Source organism: Alosa alosa, chromosome 24, assembly GCF_017589495.1.
Source record: "Alosa alosa isolate M-15738 ecotype Scorff River chromosome 24, AALO_Geno_1.1, whole genome shotgun sequence".
Classification (NCBI taxonomy): Eukaryota; Metazoa; Chordata; class Actinopteri; order Clupeiformes; family Clupeidae; genus Alosa; species Alosa alosa.
This window is the reverse complement of record NC_063212.1, coordinates 14360141-14381069: the sequence shown is the minus strand read 5'-3', so window position 1 is coordinate 14381069 and position 20929 is coordinate 14360141. Positions and strand designations below refer to the sequence as shown.

The 20929-nt window shown below is 42.0% G+C and overlaps 3 protein-coding genes across 4 annotated transcripts in view; 2 read left to right on the top strand and 1 right to left on the bottom strand.

Annotated features, from left to right (window-relative positions):
- intu (inturned planar cell polarity protein) overlaps positions 1-1514 on the top strand; it is a 23574-nt gene extending 22060 nt beyond the window's left edge. The window contains 1 exon segment of the mRNA XM_048235752.1: positions 1-1514. This exon segment is cut by the window's left edge and continues 476 nt beyond it. The gene's annotated coding sequence lies outside the window, so the exon portion shown is untranslated.
- A 577-nt stretch (positions 1515-2091) lies between these two features.
- On the bottom strand, positions 2092-5941 carry ino80b (INO80 complex subunit B). 2 transcript variants are annotated; one of them, XM_048236461.1, is made up of 6 exons: positions 5856-5941; positions 5353-5404; positions 4641-4833; positions 3910-4079; positions 3543-3712; positions 2092-3207 (listed from the first exon to the last, which is right to left on the bottom strand). In XM_048236461.1, the coding sequence occupies exons 2-6, from the start codon at positions 5396-5398 to the stop codon at positions 2728-2730; spliced, it is 1059 nt and encodes a 352-aa protein (XP_048092418.1). In that variant the 5' UTR covers positions 5399-5404; positions 5856-5941; the 3' UTR covers positions 2092-2727. The 2 variants fall into 2 exon arrangements, with proteins under 2 accessions (XP_048092418.1, XP_048092417.1); XM_048236460.1 differs by having other exon boundaries at positions 5807-5925.
- A 52-nt stretch (positions 5942-5993) lies between these two features.
- On the top strand, positions 5994-20046 carry aadat (aminoadipate aminotransferase). The gene is made up of 14 exons (XM_048236459.1): positions 5994-6117; positions 6993-7064; positions 7409-7577; positions 9486-9618; positions 10773-10847; positions 11485-11694; positions 11912-11977; positions 13031-13113; positions 14240-14336; positions 15302-15363; positions 15620-15684; positions 16288-16394; positions 18993-19094; positions 19389-20046. The coding sequence occupies exons 2-14, from the start codon at positions 6995-6997 to the stop codon at positions 19428-19430; spliced, it is 1281 nt and encodes a 426-aa protein (XP_048092416.1). The 5' UTR covers positions 5994-6117; positions 6993-6994; the 3' UTR covers positions 19431-20046.
- The last annotated feature ends 883 nt before the right edge of the window (positions 20047-20929 follow it).

The following is a 20929-nucleotide window of genomic DNA, read 5'->3' as shown; positions in this document are numbered from 1 at the left end:
CAATTATAACACAATGACATGAATTACTATATTGTTGGGCGTCACTATCAGTGATTTTGTGAATGATAGAAATGTTGACAGCAACAGACAGAATCCATCCGTGGATGATCATATCATTATAGTTAGTTAACGTTAACAGTGTGGAAGGACCTTTGAGTAAGCAGAAAAAGACTCATGCATCCATTCGACTGATGCTCAGGCCTTGAGATTAAGGGTGGGAATCGCAGAGTAACTCACGAATCAATACTGTTACGATACTTTGCCCACGATAACGATAATATCACAATTCAGCAATGCTAAATACATTGCAAAAGATTAATCTATGATACCTGACGAAAAAAGCTGGAATTATGTATAAACACATTTGGTTGCTTTCGCATCCACATAAGGAATAAGTAGACTCTTGACCTATGGTAATAAGGTTAATTGACGTCTTAGGTTAAGACACAGTTGTATGGGGGAGTTGCGGTGTCCGTACCATACCAAATGGTACCAAGTGCCCATGGGGTCCTCTCCCGATCCCACCCTGCCCTTCTCTCCCACTCACCTCCTGTCCTTCTTCACTGTCCTATCTGACTAAGGCAAACATCACAAAGAAATACACTTTAAAAAGACACAGTTTTAAATCATGTGAAGTAATAAGTTGATGTGATTGCGTTTGTCCAGGATGCCTATCCAGAAGGAGGGAGGTAAACATTATGAAATAATAATAAAATAATAATAATAATAATAATAATAAAAATAATCCAGGGTCTGGAAATCTGTCTGCTAATCCTGGTTATGTTTACATTTGGCAATGTGTGCTTTCTGGCATTGCAATCAGGGCATCTTCTTGTTACTGTTTTGTTAGCAGGTAACTGTTTTCTGTCATGTACTAGGTCAGTAGAGTTTGTGTGGTACCAATAGGACAGTGTAGTTAGACGTTACATACAGATTTTTCATGGGAAAAGCAAGTGTTCAGAGAGATTGAAAAACCACTAAACCCTTTTTCTGCCACTATGCTGAAATGGCTGCTACAAGTCATTTTGAATCATGTGGGTTGACCCCCCTCCCTCAGAATTGTGCTCCTTTGTTGTGGATGTAACATGTAACATTATTTTCAGTATGTGAGTCTGAAACAGAAAAAAAGCTTGTGTGTACCAGTACAAAAGCTTATTACAAATGTTTTTCATGGGATTATAGCCAAGTGCAGACATATGTAGCCTGTCAGGTTCAACAGTATGTTGATCCCCTTTTCACACCAAAAAAACATTCAACTGCACACAACATTCCATTCAATCAAGGATGAGGAAGTATACCCTGTCATTATACCAACTGCTTTGCCATTGGGCATTTTGGTACAATTTAATCAGTGCCTCAACAGACAGAGACTGGTGGCCAGCGACACACTGGCATTTCAGTTGCCTTTTGTGGAGTAGAACTCCAATTGTATGTTTCAAAGGGACTTGAGATTTTTTTTATACTGTATTTAAGATAAATATTTTTTATGAACTGTCAGAAATTGGGAAATTAAAAAAAGCTAAATGTTCTAATTTCTTATCTGTTAATAAATAAACAAAAACACGTTTGTGGTTTCTTGCAACAGCCACACCACACACACAACCATTGAGTATAGCCATAGCATTCAGGTGGAGCAAAACAACGACTACATCAGTAAAACAATGAGCACAACACTCATTTCTCTAGAATATATTGTTACATGATTCCACAGTTGGAAAACAAAAGACAAAAAGATGTCACACAAGTACCATTGAAATGTCTACAAATTAACTTTTACTACACATTTGGCTGCTTGAGAAGAAAGTTGACATTGTTCACATTTTATTTATTTTCTAGCAGTGGGTTTTAGTCAGGAAGGACTACACATCATGAGGTTTTATTCCCATGTGAATATCTCATTTGACTACTAACCAGTGATGACATGCTACTTGTAGCTGCGTTGTATTTCTGGCTTCATGGTCTTTGGGCCCCCAAAACACATGGTGTTAGTAAGAATCTTACTAAGTAGCTGATGGCATAGGTCACAATTTCATATGTGGAGTTGACCAATTTCAGGTTAACAACAGGGGCAAAAGAATGAAGAGACAATACTTACAAAAACAGGTTCTTTATTTCATTCTTTTTACAAAAATAATCTTTTTTTTTTTTTATCTCTTGAGATTTCTTGCCAAAATCTCCCACTGCATCTCGATACAGAAAATAAATATGTGGTTTGCCTACCTGGTTAAATGCCAAAACAACAAATGAATTACATCTCATACATAATTGTATTGCCAGGATAACAATTAAGAAAAAAAAAACATGGCCAAAAATGCCATAGCACAGCGATAAATAAGTTCTGGGATTTGCACTCTAGTTCAGAGTACAGGTACAGACATATATAGCAGACTCTCTGTCTGTGCACACACAGACACACACACACACACACACACACACGGACGATGACGTCACCAGGACAACAATGTACTTCTGGGGTAATGTGAATACACACACTCTTAATCATTTCATCCATATTCTGCCTGTTACACACACACACACACACACACATCAGACAAACAGCTTGTTTTGTTTCACACGTTTCAGGTTACTGGTTCACTCTCAACACACCTGCACTCACACACACACACAAACGTATTAGGTCACTTGCATTAGTTGCAAATTGAGACACGCTCGCTCACACACACACACACACACTTCAACTCACACACTCCGATTATCACATGCGTTCTAAGCCACCATCTGTGGCATCTGGATCTGCAGGTTCCTCTTGTAACACTCGAGGCTGCACAGCGGCACGCCCGTCTTGGAGCACGCGTACCTCTTGGGGTTCGGACACCCGTCCACCCCACAGCTCGGCCTCGGCGGTGGCGCCGGTCGCGGAGGCGCACCCACGGGGAATGAGATGCTGGCGCCGTGGGTGGCCGAGCTGCGGTAGCACACGGTGGGCACCTGAGCGTGGACATGGTGCTTGCCGCGGCGTTCCCTGTCGCAACGGACGCCGCTGCGCACCTTGGCCTTGTTGCTGGTCTTGGTCAGACGCTCGATGGTCTGGTTCTTGCTCTCTTCGGCCTTGCGGGCGGCCTGCAGGCGGCGCTGGCGAGCACGCTCCTCGCGTTTGCGCAGCATCTCCGCCGTGGGCTCCTTCACCTGCAGGCCAATGGGCAGCTCCAGCAAGGGCTGGCTCTGCTGCTTGTGCAGGAGCGCTTTCTGAATGGGCCACACACATAAACATTATATACACATATGAAGACTAAGCAATATTACAAAGACAACTGCTTGAGTGTGGATACACAAACAATACTGTATATTTACATTTGATGGACATTCCACTATGTCTGAATTGTACACGCTCAGTGATGCATGACAAACACTAAACATAAATAAAGACAAAACCTGGCACTGCTGTGAATAGAACAATATTTTCCTAAGGGATTAGCAGTGTGCAAAATGTTGATTATAATGTTCGGTAACAAAGCAAGACTGGAGAAAAAGTTGTTTAGAATCTAAGTGGGATCATCTACCTCAGTATGACGGGCACCTACCTGTCGGGCGGTGAGCAGTGACTCGTCGATCTCCTTCTTGAGCTCTCCGTTGTCATCCAGCTCCCCTTTCTCCAGAGCCTCCAGCCAGCGCTCCTCCTCGTCCACGGGCCCGAGCAGGGAGCTCGAGTCCAGCTCGCCCAGAGACGAGGGCTCCAGGTTACTGTCCTCATCTGGGGATGAGGAGATGACAAAGGATTAATAATAATAAAAAAATAAATACTGTGTTCTTTGTAAAAACAAAAAAAAAAAAAAGAGTCAATGTTAAAATGAACATTGAGGGTTAGGAGACAAGGTACACAGAGTGCACGACTCACTGTCATATTCTACACACACATAAACATGCATAGTCAGTCAAAGGCACACACACCTAACCAGGCTCTGTACTGCTCAATGGGAACTCCCTCTGAGGGTTCATCATCGTCGTCTTCGTCGTCGTCATCATCATCATCATCATCATCGTCATCGTCACCATCATCAACAATCATCAGAGGAGAAGGAGAACGAGGGGCTTCCGATACCACACTGAATGTTGGCACACTGACCAGATCAAAACACATTCACGCACACACAATACATTACAAATTATGAAATCAATCATGGCCAATATCTAGATGGACAGAACTGGACAGTGGACACACATACAGTATATGTATGTACCCATAGTAGCAGGGTTCTAAATTAACACCCGCCAACCATCCAAATGCTGTGGGTGTTAATAAAAACTTACTAGCCAGTTTGGCCGGTGATGCATGAGGCATTACATGCATGATACATAAGGCTCTGTTCTCAGTCATATATCCTGAGAGAGAGCTCATAGACCAGTTGCACATTTTGATTTTGTTATCATGTAGGGCAGCTAATTAAACATGATGTCAGGAATGCGTCAATAGAATGTATTCCGTTTTATGTGTCGGATGGTGGGGGTACGCGAGCCGAGTCAGGTGGTGGTATGCGGGGGGAAAAGTTTGGGAACCGCTGCTCTACACAGATTATCATTAGAGGTATTTTTTAGTATTTTTTATAATGTTGTTTATGGTGTTCTCCACCCACAGTGTCTGCAGACATGGCTGACGTTTAGGGAGGCTTTCCCTAGCTCACCTTTTAGTGCCCAGCGTTTGCCCTCCCAGCTTAATCTTCAGCTTGAGTTGTGGGGGTTTGATGATTATGGGCAGACCAGAGTCCGATTCGTCGGGTGAGTAGCTCTCCTCGCGGTGATGCTTCTTCTTATGCTTCTTGTGCTTCTTGTGCTTCTTCCGATGGGCATTATAGACCCCTACCTCATCCCGGTCTCCTGTGGGGTGGGGGGGCAGTCAAAAAAAAAGTCACATTCACATTACTTAATTTGTAACAAAAGAACTGTTCAAGATACTGCTTTGTTTCATCATTATGCTCAAGGTTGTCTGGCAGATCAAGGAATTGCAAACAGGTTTGGGTCGGTGAATACAAAACCTGGCCAAAGCCCAGCAGCAGTGCAATCAGAGTGTATGTGGTCAAAAAACTTTTTTTTGTGGTAAGTACACAAACCCTTTTCAGTTTTCCGTTTCAAGCTAGTCATTGTTGGTTTACAGGATCCACACAGAGGAAGATACATTTGTGTATGACGAAAATACACAGTAATCTCGTAAATAAGTTCCAGAACAAGAATATGCTGTAGCAAATATACACTTTGCATCAATAACACAACATAATTGTAAATGAAGACCGTAGAATTTCTTGTTGTTATACACAACCACTGGCTTATTTATCCATCACTCGTCTGAAGCTTGTGCCAGATAAACCAACTGCATTTAACATCCACAAGTACACTTACCTATAAGGTACCGTGGATGGATCATCATGTCCTTCCTCTTCCCCATTAGCAGCTGTGGGTAAAAGTTAAGTTAGGCCTTAATTACAGCACATCGTAGTGATTGAGGAAAGGAACACGGAGGCAAACTGATCGATTGGACCCAGCTGTGTGCCATTCACTAGCTAGCTACCTAGCCAGCCAGCCCCGTGTCTCCATTTCATCCTAATGATACCTATCTAGCCCTAATTTCAAAGGATTCATTGTATTGTAAATGATTACACAGTGACTGGCAAGCTGGCGATAACTTGTCAACGAGTAATATTTCTGGCGAAATTGTAGAATATTGGTATGACCGTCACATATTACTCAGCTAGCAGCTAGCAACGACATGTCTGATAGCAAACGTAACTCCAACATCACCATTAACGTTAACTTACTGCTATGTCACATTTGTAGTAAGATCATGACATCATACCTGTCACACTTCAAAAGTTCATATGGTGTTCCAAAAATCAATACAGTACCTCTGGTCATTTACAACTGTTGTACGTGTGTGGCAAAATCGTGAAGCGCTAACTACTATTAGCTAGTGCCATAGGCTAGTGCCCAGCAGCAGCCAGGATTGTTGTGGAAATGATGTAAATATTATGCTGTCGCAAGGAATTCTGGGAAATTGTGTCATTTCAGGAGTAATAGTTCACTGCAATTACTTAACTAACACTACACTACCCAGTGGCAACACTATTGCAGTTGGTAGCTGGTAATCTAGCGAAGAAGAAACGCAAGGTCAGTGTATGCGGAATGGACATTATTGTCTTTCAGTTGCCAGCGATATTTTAATACTAATTTGCAACTTACAGACCTAAAGTTTCAGAATTTACCGGAGTTTCACCCGCTGAAATATTATACCTAAACTGAATGAATAGGCTGTTCACCGCTTGCTCCAATTGTTGTCTTCACGTTTCGTTGCACAAGTTCCTGTATGCACTCAACTAAACCTGTTAACACGTGTTTGTGTGTCTGAAAGAACCAAAAGATCGCATTTGTCGTCGCAGGTCTACTATAATCAAGTCAGTTGCACGTTTGAGACATTGCACCTGATTGAGACCTGTTGAAAATCTTGCCCACAAAGCAATAAGCTAACGAAAGTGGCCCTGCGCGCTAGACCAAACAATCCACAGCTGCTGGAGTTATCAGACATTCACAAACAAGTTGTTTTAGACGGATTTGAAGTTGCATTTCTTATCTGGGCATTTCCCAGAATTCGGGCCTATTTCTGTCCACAGGGTGTAATTCAATTAAAACACATTAAATCTAATAATGTTTAGCATTATTCTCCCTTTATTTTAATCCTTAAAATTGTCAAGCCTATTGACATGGAGATCTCAAATATGGGTACAACATTAATGAAATATATAGAGAAAAAAATAATGATTGATACCAAATGCGTACAAAAACAAGTTTATACTACCCTTAAGGTCACTTTTTGCACTTTGTCCCAAATCTAGGGCCTGTAAAAAGTCAATGAGAATGGCATACAATCTTTTAATGGTTCAGTCATACTGAAAACATGTTTGTCTTCCACCCTACAAAGTTTGGGCTGCTAATGAATAATACTTTTAATTATATGAATGCCCAAACATTGCATACTTTCTTCCCAGGAATGATGAACTATTCACGTTTTTTAACGGCTGTCAGCGCAGCCCGGAAACCTTCTCCAATCCGTATACTAAGTAAGCCAGCCCTCAACCCAGTTACATTTCCACTTCAACATCCAATTCTTTCACACAAACTTATGTAACAGACCACTTGGAGGTGCAAACAATGTCAGATTTTTGGTTGATTTGACCATCAGTTAACTTCGAAACAGGCACTTTGCTTTGGATAGACAATAGTAATACATCATAGGAGTGATTAACATCAAAACATCTAGACAGGAGTTATTCAACATTTGACACCTCCGATATATTTAGTGTTCTAAAGACGTAAAATAGCCCATTATAGTTACCAAATTGATAGCCAAGGAGCCAGAAGTGAACTCTCCCTCTCTCTCTCTCTCTCTCTTTTCTCTCTCTCTCTGAGCTGCAACAGCGTTCTCCACCCTCGCTCATCTCCCTGGCCGGTGGGGCTCCAAACCCCAACACCTTCCCTTTCAAGTCGGCCACTATCCAGGTGAAAAATGGAGAAGCTGTGGTGTTCGATGAGACCACTATGAAGAGGGCGCTGCAGTATTCTGGATCTTATGGGTAAAGTACCTCAATTTTACTGATTGAGACTGTCACATTACTGTCACATTACTGTCACATTACTTGGGTGTTCACTGTCTGCCAGTGGGTGTTTCTCAAAGTCAAGGTGGGATCCTTCAAGGCTGCTATTTGAAGGATGTTACGTCATCGAGTCCCGCTGAAGTACTGTTCCAATGTCAAACATCCATCAAAGTCTACCAAATTCTACCAAGGCGGAAGTCCTTCATTTTGCCGAATTTTTGAGGATGCATATGTGTATCCTCTGCGTGCTTGGAACACCCACAATCCTGTGCGCACATTTATGGAAGATTTAAAATATGTACTAAACAAGGCAGATCACTATTACAATGTAAACATTGTCATATTATCACTATGTAAAGTAGCCCAAATGAAATATGGGCTCCGGTCATTTTGACAATGTTGAAGAAGGCACTTAGGAAGGGTATTTAAATGTTTTTAATGATAGCGATTGCGAGCTAAATATTACACTTTTCTCTTTATGATTTTGCTTACTGGTTGCTGTGCTGTGGTTAATTTTGGCTTAATCAAACATGTGTAATTCAATTTATAGATGGGGGAGAATGACAGTGGTGCATTCATTGCTTTTCAAAAAGAAGCAGGCAGGAGGCCTGATTTTCAGTAGCGTACACCTGAAGCTTCCTGCACACTCACTAGTCTGTTCCATTGTGTGTTTTCTGAATGGTAAGAAGAAGCCTTGCCTCGTCTTTGAAGGATTTGACTCGGCAGGGCTCAGTTCTACCAAGTATGAATCCTTGAGGATCCTTGACTTTGAGAAACAGCCTGTGTCTGGATCAGCAGCTAGAGGCTGTTGGGTCACAGGAATCTCCCAAAGTAACTTCTTCTTTCAGAATAGTTTGTTGTTGTACATTTACATTAAATACTGAATGACTTTATGAAAGCATAACAGACATGTTATATATAGGCGTCCTGTAAGTGGAGAAAATACAGAAAGGCAAGTGATTGAAATAAATGTGGACCTGAGGTTACAGTAGTATGCAATATACAGAGCCATATACGGCCCTGACAAAATATAGCCCACAGTGCCCCCGCTGGTTTTCAGACATCATTGCAACTCCTCTGGATAATGTAAACTGACTCTGCTTGGGCCTTGTAGAATTTTAAGCATTTGCAGATAGCACACACTACTGGATTCTTTTTCACATTGCCCCAGTTAGTGTTTGCATGTGAACTATGTGGTTGCACTTTATTTTTGATGAAAGATGGGAGTGATGATGAGGTGATAACTTTTACAGTGTGGAGAGAGCTGATGAGGATTAGGATTACGTAACTGGATGATATGAAATGAAAAATGGTATGCTATTGTATTATAGGCTCACTGAAATGATGATGACAGTAATACTAATGATTCATGTTGATGGGTCATGAGACTATTGATGATGGCAATGATGATGATGTCAGGATTATGTGATGATGATGGTGATTACACTGTATGATGTGGATGGAGGAGGTGATGGTTGTGGTGAGATAATCAATGACGATGCTATTTTAATGGCCATTTAAAGTACTATGTAATTTATTACGATGATGGCGAAGGTGATTCTGGTGGCGATGCTAGTGATGATAATGTATGATAGAAGTGAATATCAGTTGAGATATACTTGCAAACCATTATAATGATGCTTACATAGATAGTATTTAATGATGTCTAAGTGATTATTGTAGTGATGGGGGTTCAATAATGAAAGCAGGAAAATATTAATGGAATTCAAGACCTTTACTGTACTTATGATTTTTGGTGTAATAATATTTATTATAACAATGCAAACAAAAAGAAACAATAATGATTAGTAATAAAAATGAACATTGTAAAATCATGAATGTGAATAGCTAAGTTGAGAGCTATTTGTTTGTGTGTTCTTTCTTTAGCATCCCAGAGCTGGTCTCGTGGATGAAGGAACTTCAGAAAAGCCTCCATAACCCCCCTACTGCAGGCTACAGTCCTGAGAGAGGCCAGATGGAGATGTGTGTGACCACAGGCAGCCAGGAGGGCCTGTGCAAGGTACACACATACACATACACACGCACACACACACACACACGCATGCATGCATGCGTGCACGTACACGTACATTGACGGTTGACGTACACACATATATATATATATATATATATATATATATATATATATATATACACACACACACACACACGTGGGCACACACACACACACACACACACATACACCAGAAGGTGGAATATTATGTATGCAAATCACATACACACTCAGTACACACTGTCCACATGCTCATTTTTGGGAGTACAAAAACACCCATCCCTGCATGCCTATTTAGAGTCAGTCAGTTGCTCTCTCTGACTCACAGACACACACACACGCCGTTATACACTAAGAGAGAGAGAGCAAGAGCGAGAGAGACACTAAGAAAGTAAGAAAGATGTGTGGTTGCACCATAGACTTTAAATGGGTTTACACTCACACAAAGCATTTGCACCCATTTACACCCACGACTACAACTGGCACGTTGCTGTGAGTCATCAAAGGCCGGCTGTCATATGCCGGAAAGCTCGATCTCTTTTTCTGTCCAATTATCCCTCTCTCCCCCGTCTCTTTCTCTCTCGCCAAGTCACTGGACTCTCTTTCACCGACCTTTCTTCTTTCGCAAGTCTCTCCTAATCAGTCTCCAATCTCGTGTCAGTTGTGTAATGGACACTGACCAGCCCTGAGGCTTACTCCTAATCTGGTGTGAATCCCACAGGTCCACATCTGGCAGCGGCATGCTCCAGACATGACTGTTTTCTGGGCAGAAGCCATGCACCGTAGAGCCCAAACTCTAATGTGGTCATGTCCGTTTCAGTTTAGATAGAGAAGACGCACCCTTCCACATTAGCGATTTGATTTCTGTGTTGTTTTGCTTTCTTTCAAATTATCAATTTGATTTCTGCATCTTGTGCCGGCCAGCGCAGTGAAGGGTTCTCGATTTAAAATGTCACGTCTCTCTTGTTCTTCGGTGATGGGGGTTCAATAATGAAAGCAGGAAAATAATAATGGAATAATGGTGATGGTGTTTGATCCATGGTTCTTGTCTTTGGAAGGTATTTGTAATGTCATGGTTCTTGTCTTTGGAAGTTATTTGTAATGTCATGGTTCTTGTCTTTGGAAGTTATTTGTAATGTCATGGTTCTTGTCTTTGGAAGGTGTTTGAGATGCTGGTGAATCCGGGAGACAACATTCTGCTGGATGCACCCACATACTCTGGCACGCTGGCAGCGGTAGGAGACGTTATTCATGACTTCCTACAGTTTTCTCTGTCTCTTCCTATCCATCCCTCTCTTTTCACGCCTCCTGCCCTCTCTCCCTATCTCTTTCTTTCATTTTCCCTATCTCTCTTCCTATGTTTGTCACTGTTTCTATTTCCACTCTCTCTCCCATCTCTTTCTATTCAGTCACTTTCAAATTCTCTAATGTTGAAGGTACTCCTCGTCCATACTGTTGCTCTCACTCTCTGTCACTTTTAGTTTCTTTGTCTCTTTCTCACTCCATCCATTTCCTTCCAGCCATCTTGGGCCCCCTTTCATTTCCTCAGCTGTTTCCTGTATGTGCTTTTGTGTAGAGGAGGCTTTCTGTAGTTTCACCTCTAACAGAGCTTAAAATAACCATGAGACTCTGAAAGAAATATACTACTATTAGTAACTTTCATGTGTAAACATTTCCACATTAAAAAGAAAAACTACACACTAGTATGTTGACAGAAACACTCTTGTTTTTGTTGCTCTGCTGTGGTCATTGTACATGGCAACACCATGCAGCAGTCATATTATAAATACCTCTAGTTGTTGTTTCTGTGTTGCTGGGGTCATTATAAACCTGTTGTTACCTTATGGCATCCATGACCTTCCCCATCCCCAGCTCCAGCCACTGGGCTGCAACATCATCAACGTCCCCAGCGACCAACACGGCATGATCCCGGAGGGCCTGCGGGACGTCCTGTCTCGCTGGGATCCGGCGGACGCCCACAAGCCCGGCAGCAACGTGCCCCGGGTGCTCTACACCATCCCCAACGGGGGCAACCCCACCGGAGCCTCCATGACCACGCAGCGCAAGCAGCAGGTCTACGATGTGAGTGGAGGGGGGAGGGATGGAGTAGGGATGGAGGAGTGGGCAGAGATAAAGGGAGGGGGAGTGGGAGAGTGACGAGAGTGAAAGTGAGGGAGGGAGGGAGAGGGGAGGGAGGGAGAGCATTTGTGTCAATGTGAGAGAGAGGGGGGGGGGGGGTTGGATGTTTTTGAGTAAGGTCTTTGCCAGCTAATACATCATATTTTGTACATTTTTGCAGCTGGCCAGAAAGTATGACCTCCTCATCATCGAGGATGATCCCTATTACTTCCTGCAATTTCAGAAGGTACCATGCCCTCTCCTTTGGCCTTATGTCCATTCACTTCATTTCATCCTAGCACTGATCAAGGGCAGAACACTCGAGGTACAAGGAGATAGCAGACAACATCAGCAGTACAGATCGCTTCAGAACTGTTTTGGATGTCTGTATAATAGTTCAGGGATGCACAAAACAAGTCAATATGGAAACTTAAAACAACAAGCATACACATACACACACCATCTCCCTCCCCTCTCTCTTTCTTTCTCTCTCTTTCTTTCTTCCTCCCTCTCTCTCTTCATTCATAGACACACACACACAAACAAATGAAGAGACAAGCCCCAGAGACAAGCCCTAGGCAATAACAAAGTCAGTTCGTGGAAAGAAAAAATGACAGTGAAATGTCTGCACACAGTCCCCTGGTCTTTCAATTTACTCATACCTTGGGCTTATCGGTAATATTCTGTGTGTTGCCATATATTACTATCAGACTGTCAGTCTCCCCTGATATCAGAATATTACTCTGCTCAGCAGTCCTGTCATATGCGCCCAAGAAATTGTAATGCCCTGGTTTACATCAGGTCAGTGTCAGTCAAGTCAGACAGGAACAATTTTCTGGTGGGGAAATACTAAATTCGAGAATGCCTAGGAATATATATGTGCATAGTAAATAGCTGATGTTGACTGATGTTGAGCATTTGTTTGCTCAGATAGGAGTCTCATTGATTTCATGATTCTCATTGATTTCGCTACACAGTAAATCTGTTATCACTATCACTCAACATTTTAAAATGTTACCTTTTAGAAGAGCATCATGGCTGTAATCTAAATGTAGGCACGTTTTAGCACAAGTCTCTAAAATATTACATGGTTTTTCAGCCAATCAAATTGTGTAGCCTAGAATCAACATGTGATAATAATATGGTTAGTTCCATAGCTTTGTTTTTGACCAATCATTGAACTTGTTTTGCTGTGTCTTGTGGTTAGCACTCCTAGTTGATTGGTGTGTGGTAATGGCATGTGGTTACTTTAATCTGTATGTGACTCACAGTTAATGGCTCCCTGTGCTTTGTTCCACAGCCATGGGCTCCCACCTTCCTTTCCATGGACGTTGACGGACGCATCCTCCGCACTGACTCTTTCTCCAAGATCCTGTCATCAGGGTGAGCACTACGGGGGTTGTCAGAGTGACCGTGCGATTGTTAGTCACTGTCGGAAGCAAATGGCACACAGAGAGGCAAAAATAGAGCAAAAGAAAGAAGGACAAATGGAACGTTAGTTGAGACACAGTTTGACACGATTTAACAGTTTGTTTTCCCTTGATTTCCCCATCAGCATATGTGCGTATATTTCTCATCATCCATACATTTTTGTTTATCTCCATTGCGCCTATTGTGACGTCACTCTTGTCCCATGTTGACAGACTCTGTTTCCATGGCGCTGTCCTTCCTTTTAGGCTCCTCATGCACTAGCGTAGGTGGCGAGAGACTAGGCCCACCTGTCTCATTTGGACTCCCTAAGGGCCTAATTGAATTAGCCTTGGTCCTGACACTGACACAGGGGTGTGTGTGTGTGTGTGTATGTATGTGTGTGTGTGTGTGTGTGCTTCTGAGAGTGTACCCTCAGGACTGCGAGCTTCGTGATGTATTTTTTTCCAGTACTGAGTGATCAGGGACCTGAAGAGTGTGTGTGTGTGTGTGTGTATTTTATATGTGTGTGTGCATGGGTGAGTAGGTGGGTGCAATCACATGGAAGAAATAGTCTGTATTCTCACAGGAAGATACTGGCATACACGCACACACACTCACGCTAGCATGTACGGTGCATTCAGGCCTGAACTGTATTATTGTGAAACTCTGACAATTCTGACAATGTTTAAGCATTTTATTAATGATCATCAATGAACACAGTGCAACATTAGCCTAAGTCAAGTGTGTGTGTGTGTGTGAGTGAGACAGGGACAGAGAGGGCTTGAGAGTGGGGAAAAAAGAGTGAGGCCGAGAGGATAATGGATGAAGGAAAGGGGGAGAGAGACCATGTCTTTGTGTGCATCCTAGAGGCATTCCTCCGTGCTGAAGTGTCTCCCCTCTGGCACACATGCTTCCGCATCTCTACTGAACAGAGGAGCCCTCAGGACAAAACAGACAAAACAGCCTCTATATCCTAATTCACACACATGCCTCAGTCACACTATTCAAGGTCTGCACTGTTTTAACACTACATGCTTGAGTAGTTAGGTTAAATTGAATCTCTCTCTCTCTCTCTGTGTGTGTGTGTGTGTGTGTGTAGGCTGAGGATAGGGTTTTTGACGGGCCCAAAGCCGTTGGTTGACAGAGTGGTTCTGCATATCCAGGCGTCCACCATGCACACCAGCACTTTTACACAGGTGAGTCAGCTCCTCATCGCCTACACGTCTCCACTCGTTCATCACTTCAGCCTACCTCATTTCTGCCTCTTTCATCCTCCCTTTGTCTCTCTCTCTGTCTGTCTCCCTCTCTCTCTAGTTAACCCTTTGTATGTCGTGTACCTTTCAGTCTTCTTTTTAACTCTTCCTGACCACATGTAGATAACTATAGAATTCCTCTCGAATATAGAATCCCTATAAATCCCTTCACATCATTAGGGGCATGCATATACACTGTCTTCCTATGTCATATTTCTCTGGTCTGACACACACACACACACACACACACACATTTTCTCCACTTTATAATCCTTCCTTTCCTCTTAGCCACTGCATCTTCCTCCCTCCTTTTTCTCTCTTGCCCTCCTGGCTGAGCGCTGTGAAGAAGGGATCACAAGGCACTCATCATTTATTCAGCTCTGATAAAGGTTAATGGAGAGGCAGCAGATTAAAGAGCCATGCAGTCAGGAGCCAGCCCATCAGGCTCCGTCATTACAGTGCTCTTTCTCTCTCTTTCTCTGTAGTGTGTTTATCTCAAATTCAAATTCAGCTTATCAAATTCGGAGTGCTCTATTGGAATGACAAATAGGCACTTGTATTACCTAAACAGTCATTACATATAGGACAATACGTTTGAACATGTACCAAACAAACACATAAGAAAGAAAGAAACAATAATAAGATAAGAAAACAGATAAGAAAACAGCATCAGAACATACAGGATAGTGGCTCCATATATATTGAAGGTGTGGTCATACACGTATATGAAATGGCTTCCAGGTGTTCTATTCTCCAGTTTGTCCTTCATTTTCAAAGTGCACTACTGATGCCAGATGTGTTGTAGAGCTTTTCACTTCATGAAGTAAATGCCAATGTCTGAGATGTGAACCTAGTTTCAGTCTCTCCCTGGTTACTGGTTAATGATTTCCTCCATTGCCTCTGTCCAGCTCATGGTATCCCAGCTTCTGCACGCCTGGGGTCAGCCGGGATTCCTCAACCATATCGACGGGTGAGCTCGCTCTCCTTCATCTCAGTGAATGCTCTCTGCCCTCTGCTCTGAGGCTATAACCCAGCAAGGCCTTTGATGGCTGCAATTATGCCTTATGCTTGTTTGTTTATTTTGTGTGTTTGTGGTTAGTTAAATGTCTGACCCCCTCTTTTTCATAGTGTTGAAGCCCTCTGAAAGACATAGTATACTAAATATTATGCTGATGTAACATGTATCCATGTGTTTTATATATTGTTTATTGTAATGCATTGCACAGGGTGGTGGAGTTCTACCGGGCTCAGAGGAACGCCATGCTCTCCTCTGCTGATAAATGGTTGACAGGTCGGCACATTTCACAATAATATCCACCTGCACCAGCTTACCCCCAACAAATACTGTTACCTAAGAGTCCCTGAAACGGCTTCTCACAACACATAACACTGCACAGCCTCGTGCGTATTTATCCTGATTAGGGGAACGCAGTAGACTTAGCCGATTCGAGAGTTATATGAGTTATTCTAATCGAAATTGTGCGAGAGTAGAGAATTGTTGACAATAGCTCCACAGCCATGAGGACTTGGAGACTCTAAATTAATCAATCAAAAATTTATTTATTAATCATTGAAGTACATCTGATTAGTTAGTTAGTCAGAGAAAAGTTAAAATAAAATATGTAGTAGACTGTGTAACCAATATCACATTTCAAAATGTATTTCCATGTGTAAGTGTGTGTTCCCATTCTGTGGAAATCAAAGATATTGCTGTAGTATGACTGATTGGTGCGCGCCCATGGCATAATATCTCATTTTTTCTCATCTCTAAAGGATCTGTTGGTCCACACACACAGCATGGTTGTTTAATACAGTGGCCAGTGGCTTTTGACATGCCCGTGGTCAGCTTTGCGTAATCTCATTCTGTGCGCTCTGTGCCCTGCACTTCCTGCAGGCCTGGCAGACTGGCACGCTCCTGCCGCCGGCATGTTCCTCTGGATCCGGCTCAAGGGCGTGGCCGATACGCAGCAGCTCATCATGGAAAAGGCGCTGGAGAAAGAGGTATGAAGAGAGAACACACACATGTATGCACGCGCGCACACACACACATACATACATACATATATATTTTATATATATATATATATATATATATATATATATATATACACACACACACAGAGACACACTTCAGGGCCCTGGTCCCTCAGTACTGGAAAAACAGGATCACTAATCTCCGAGACCTGAGGGTATTCTCTCAGCAGTTCATACACACATACATGCACACAAAATACATGCAAACACATCAGCAAACACAGACACCCTCACACGCAGGCAGCCAGTTATTGTCAGTACTCACCTGCAATACACACATACACACACATATGTTACAAAGTGCAAAAAGACAGACAGAACTAATAACCAAGGGGGAAATGCCATTTAATGATGTGTATGAAAGATGTAATGTGTCATTTTCAAAATGCCAGGTTTCCATAAGAAGGATTAGGACTTTAGAGTTCTAAAACCATTCCCTTTCCCAAACCTGAGTTTATTACGGGTGTGTAAGCTAAGATATGTGGTTTCATGAAAGTGCTATCATATTTCCCAAGAAGACAAGCTCAAATTGCAGTGTTCATGCACTTGCAATGTGATGAAAGTTATTACTTTACTGCTAAGACAAAAGAAGGAACACAAACAAAAGCAATATGAGGACTCAACAGTGTAGTGGCAAATATAAGAGCAAGACTTTCAACCTTGCATTAAAACACGTTCATGGATGCCTGTCAGAAAGTGGGTTTACATGAACAGTTTTTGTTTTTTCATTCCGATTAAACTATATTCTGAATGAAAATTTTGTCATCTGTTTACATGGGGTACGTTCTATTCCGATTAGATGTTCTTAAGTGCTTAGAATAACCAGAATAGCTGGATCGGAATAGCTGCTTTGCTTTTGCTTGGGAAGCTACAGTGAGCAATCTGATTGACCGTATGGATGTTCAATCGGAATAAGATAGGGATACACCACCTTAACCTACACCACCTTAACCTACACCAACCTACGATTAAAATTCGAATTAGATCGGCAGTTTTATTCCGATCAAGGTGCTTATATGTGTCATTTCTATTCCGATTGAACCATTATTCCAATTCTAATCTGAATTAAAGCATCCATGTAAATCCACATACTGGAGTTAAAGTGCTTCTGCCTAGATCAGGTGTATCTTTGGGGATGCAGGTTAAACCTTCCTTTTATATCTTGGATCCTACACCCTGCAAATATATTCCATGAATTAAGTATCCCATCTGTAGAATTATACTCAGTCGAGTCATCACATGAAATTAAAGTCAAAATACTCAGTCATCAAAGTATCTGTTGCAAGGCCCACAGCAAGGTTTGTTCAATAAACAAAGCAGAAATAGACTGTTTACTATTACACAATTGATCCACTGTGAAAGCATTGTGAAGGTCAAATACACAACAGACAGTATATCTGAATTTCAAAGTCATAAAGCACTAAGTGGTCCTTCTCTCTCTTTCTATCTTTCTGTCTCTCTCTCTTTCTCTCCCCCGTTCTCTCTCTCACCTGCTTTGCAGCTTTGGTAATAATAGCAGGCATTATGGGTGCAGTGGGCAGCCTGCCAGTCACTGAGACAGAGGGCGTGTTTATGTGGGGCTGCATGGAAATTAACCACAACCACATATACACACACGACATGGACACACAGAGAGAGAGAGAGAGAGAGCAAGAGAGAGAAAATCAAACACAAACACGCGCATACAGACATACACAAACCCAGTTTCAGGATCTGGAAAAAGCAGTACCCTTGTGTATGGTTTCCTACAGAAACACAAATGCATTCACTCCGTATACACATTTAGAAAAGCAAAGGGGAAAAATGAGCACCTTTGTGTTTGGTGTCTCACAGTGACAAACACGTGAATGCACAGAGATACACACACACACACACACACACACACACACACACACACAGGGGGAAAATACGGGGGTGTAAGAAGGGCACCCTTTTGTGTTTCCTCCCATAGCAACTCTCCCTCCTACTCCCTGTCTCTCTCTCTCTCTCTCCCACACACACTCGTCTGTGAGTCCAATGTCGTTTCCAAGTCCATTGCCTTACAACGAACTGCAGCGAGGGAACACTGGAGCGCTCTCTAAAGGCTGACATTTGGGGATTGGCTTTGTGGAAACTCCCACAGAGAGAACAACAGCATCTCTCTCACATTACTCACAAGTCTGTTCGTCGTGACCGTACGACGTTGATGGGTGTGTGTGTGGGGGGTTTAGTAACTTATTGTGGTCTGCCAGAACAACTCAGTAAAAAGCATGCCCAGACTAGAAGGCTTTTTGGCTGTGCCAGGCTTGTGTTGATGTATTCTTCTATTTCACGTTTCAGAGCACAGTGCAGCCATTATCTTGATTACACTCACTAGCCCCGCCTATTTGATCAAGTTGAAGCAGGGGATTGAGTTCATCTGGAGAGTTGAATTACCTGTTTAAAAATAATGTGTGGTAAATATTGAATGTGTGCATTTGTGAGCGCGTGTGTTGATATGCACATGTTTGTCTTTGTCTGTGTGTGTGTGTGTGTGTGTGTGTGTGTGTGTGTGTGTGTGTGCATGCGTGTGTGTGTGTGTGTTAGGTGCTCCTGGTTCCTGGAGGAGTGTTTACCATCAACAGTTCAGAGCCTTGCCCGTACGTCAGGGCTGCCTTCTCCCTCTCCACCCCAGCACAGATTGATGAGGTACAGGAAGGAAACATGCACACACACACACACTCACACACACACGGTACAACATTAACATCGTTATATCAAACCATGCTCATGCTCCTTTCATCTATAGTACACACATGCACACACATACATAATATAGATAAGGGGTTCACACTTACATAGAAATATGCAGACATACAAACTGAAAAACACACTGCACACTGAAGCATGCCGTCACATCCTGTCCATGTGCACACACACACACACACACACTCACAACATTTCAAATGGATTTTGACGCCTTGGGTTCCTTTCCTTCAACAGGCATTCAAACGGCTCTCCGCTCTCATTAAGGAAGCCCAGTGAAGAGTCCAGGCCTCCAGATGAGCAGTTTGTTGTGACCAGAGAGATGTTCTATATTTTATACACAAACACAGCAAAAATAATATAATATTTTAACTTGAATCTTAATGTTACTTGCCACAGAGTATATAAAATTATTTTTTTTTAACCTTTCATTCCTAGAACACCGGGAAATTGAAGATGGCTTTAATGACATTTGTAACAAGTTTACACCACATACACCTTATTAATAGCTTGTATTTAGGTCTTGCCTTAAGAAATCCTTTGATTGATTTCATACACATCACAGAAGCCTTTTAGTGGAATGTATTCTTCATTTTATAATGAAAGTCTGGGTAGAGAATACTACGTATTTATTACTGACAATGTCTGACAGTAGAACACTAACTATGGTTTTTATTTAATGTGTAATGAAAATATTTCCTTGCATTTATTGGTTTGTAAAAATAAACTTTTTTTTTTCCATCAAGTCTGCATTGTGATATATGAGCTTTATGATGGTCTGAAATGTTTGTCCCATTTGATTTTGTAATCAAATGCAATCATTTTTTTTTGTTCAGCTGTGATCACTGTATATGGTCTAAGTCCCCTATACAATAAACACACAAGACTTCCATAACTCTATCTCTCTCTCTGTTTCTCCATGACCGTTCAGTACAATTGAGTGTAAAAGTGAGGGTATTACCAATTGATTGGTGTGTGTCAGTATTTGGTCAGTGGTCTGTTTGCTCTCTAAAATGCGTTTGTTGACCTTATGTGAAGGCATTGATTGGTCTGAGAGTCGGGAGTGTGCGGTCTCGATGCATAGGAGGGCGCCCATGCTAGCGGCCAAGTGAGACGTGTTTACCTCACTGGGGGAGTGGTTATGGTGTAAAAGCTCTCATGCACAGGCACATGAATTGACCCTAATGCCCACCATAGAGCTTATGAGTATTATTAATGTTTAGGCCTATACTAATTCCGTTCATAACCTAGGTTTTCATGAAATATTACCAACTAATGCCCAACAGTGTGCAGAAATATACTTACTTTTGTGATTTTAAATGATGATTGTGACCAGTGAAAAACATATTATGGTTTAGGCCTATTATACTAATTCTGTTCAGAGGCATTGTTAGTGTCTTACATAGGCAGACAGTACCTAACCTGGGTTTTGATACTTGATAAGGTCCAGTGTATTCCATGGAATGGGAATATGCCTATGTAATTACTGCTTATGCATACAGAAAGTCACACTTTTCACTTTTTCCACATTCTATTATGTTACAGCCTAAATGGATTCAGCCTAAAATTGATTTTTTCCTCAAAATTCGACACACAATACCCCATAATGACATGAAAAAAGTTTTTTTTTTTAAATGTTTGCAAATTTATTAGAAATAAAGAATGCAAATATAATATGTACATAAGTATTCACAGCCTTTGCTCAATACTTTGTTGTGCCACCTTGGGCAGCAATTACAGCCTCAAGTCTTTTGGAATATGAAGCCACAAGCTTGGCA

Bases quoted from the DNA above. Each gene is read 5' to 3' on its own strand.
- ino80b (XM_048236461.1), bottom strand. From the start codon at position 5,398: ATGGGGAAGAGGAAGGACATGATGATCCATCCACGGTACCTTATAG. The intron at 4,834-5,352 runs GTAAGTGTACTT...CCCACCCCACAG, and splicing joins CCATCCACGGTACCTTATAG to GAGACCGGGATGAGGTAGGG. The intron at 3,208-3,542 runs GTAGGTGCCCGT...TGGCCCATTCAG, and splicing joins CACTGCTCACCGCCCGACAG to AAAGCGCTCCTGCACAAGCA.
- aadat (XM_048236459.1), top strand. From the start codon at position 6,995: ATGATGAACTATTCACGTTTTTTAACGGCTGTCAGCGCAGCCCGGAAA. The intron at 10,848-11,484 runs GTAGGAGACGTT...CCCCATCCCCAG, and splicing joins ACTCTGGCACGCTGGCAGCG to CTCCAGCCACTGGGCTGCAA. The intron at 15,364-15,619 runs GTGAGCTCGCTC...TGCATTGCACAG, and splicing joins TTCCTCAACCATATCGACGG to GGTGGTGGAGTTCTACCGGG.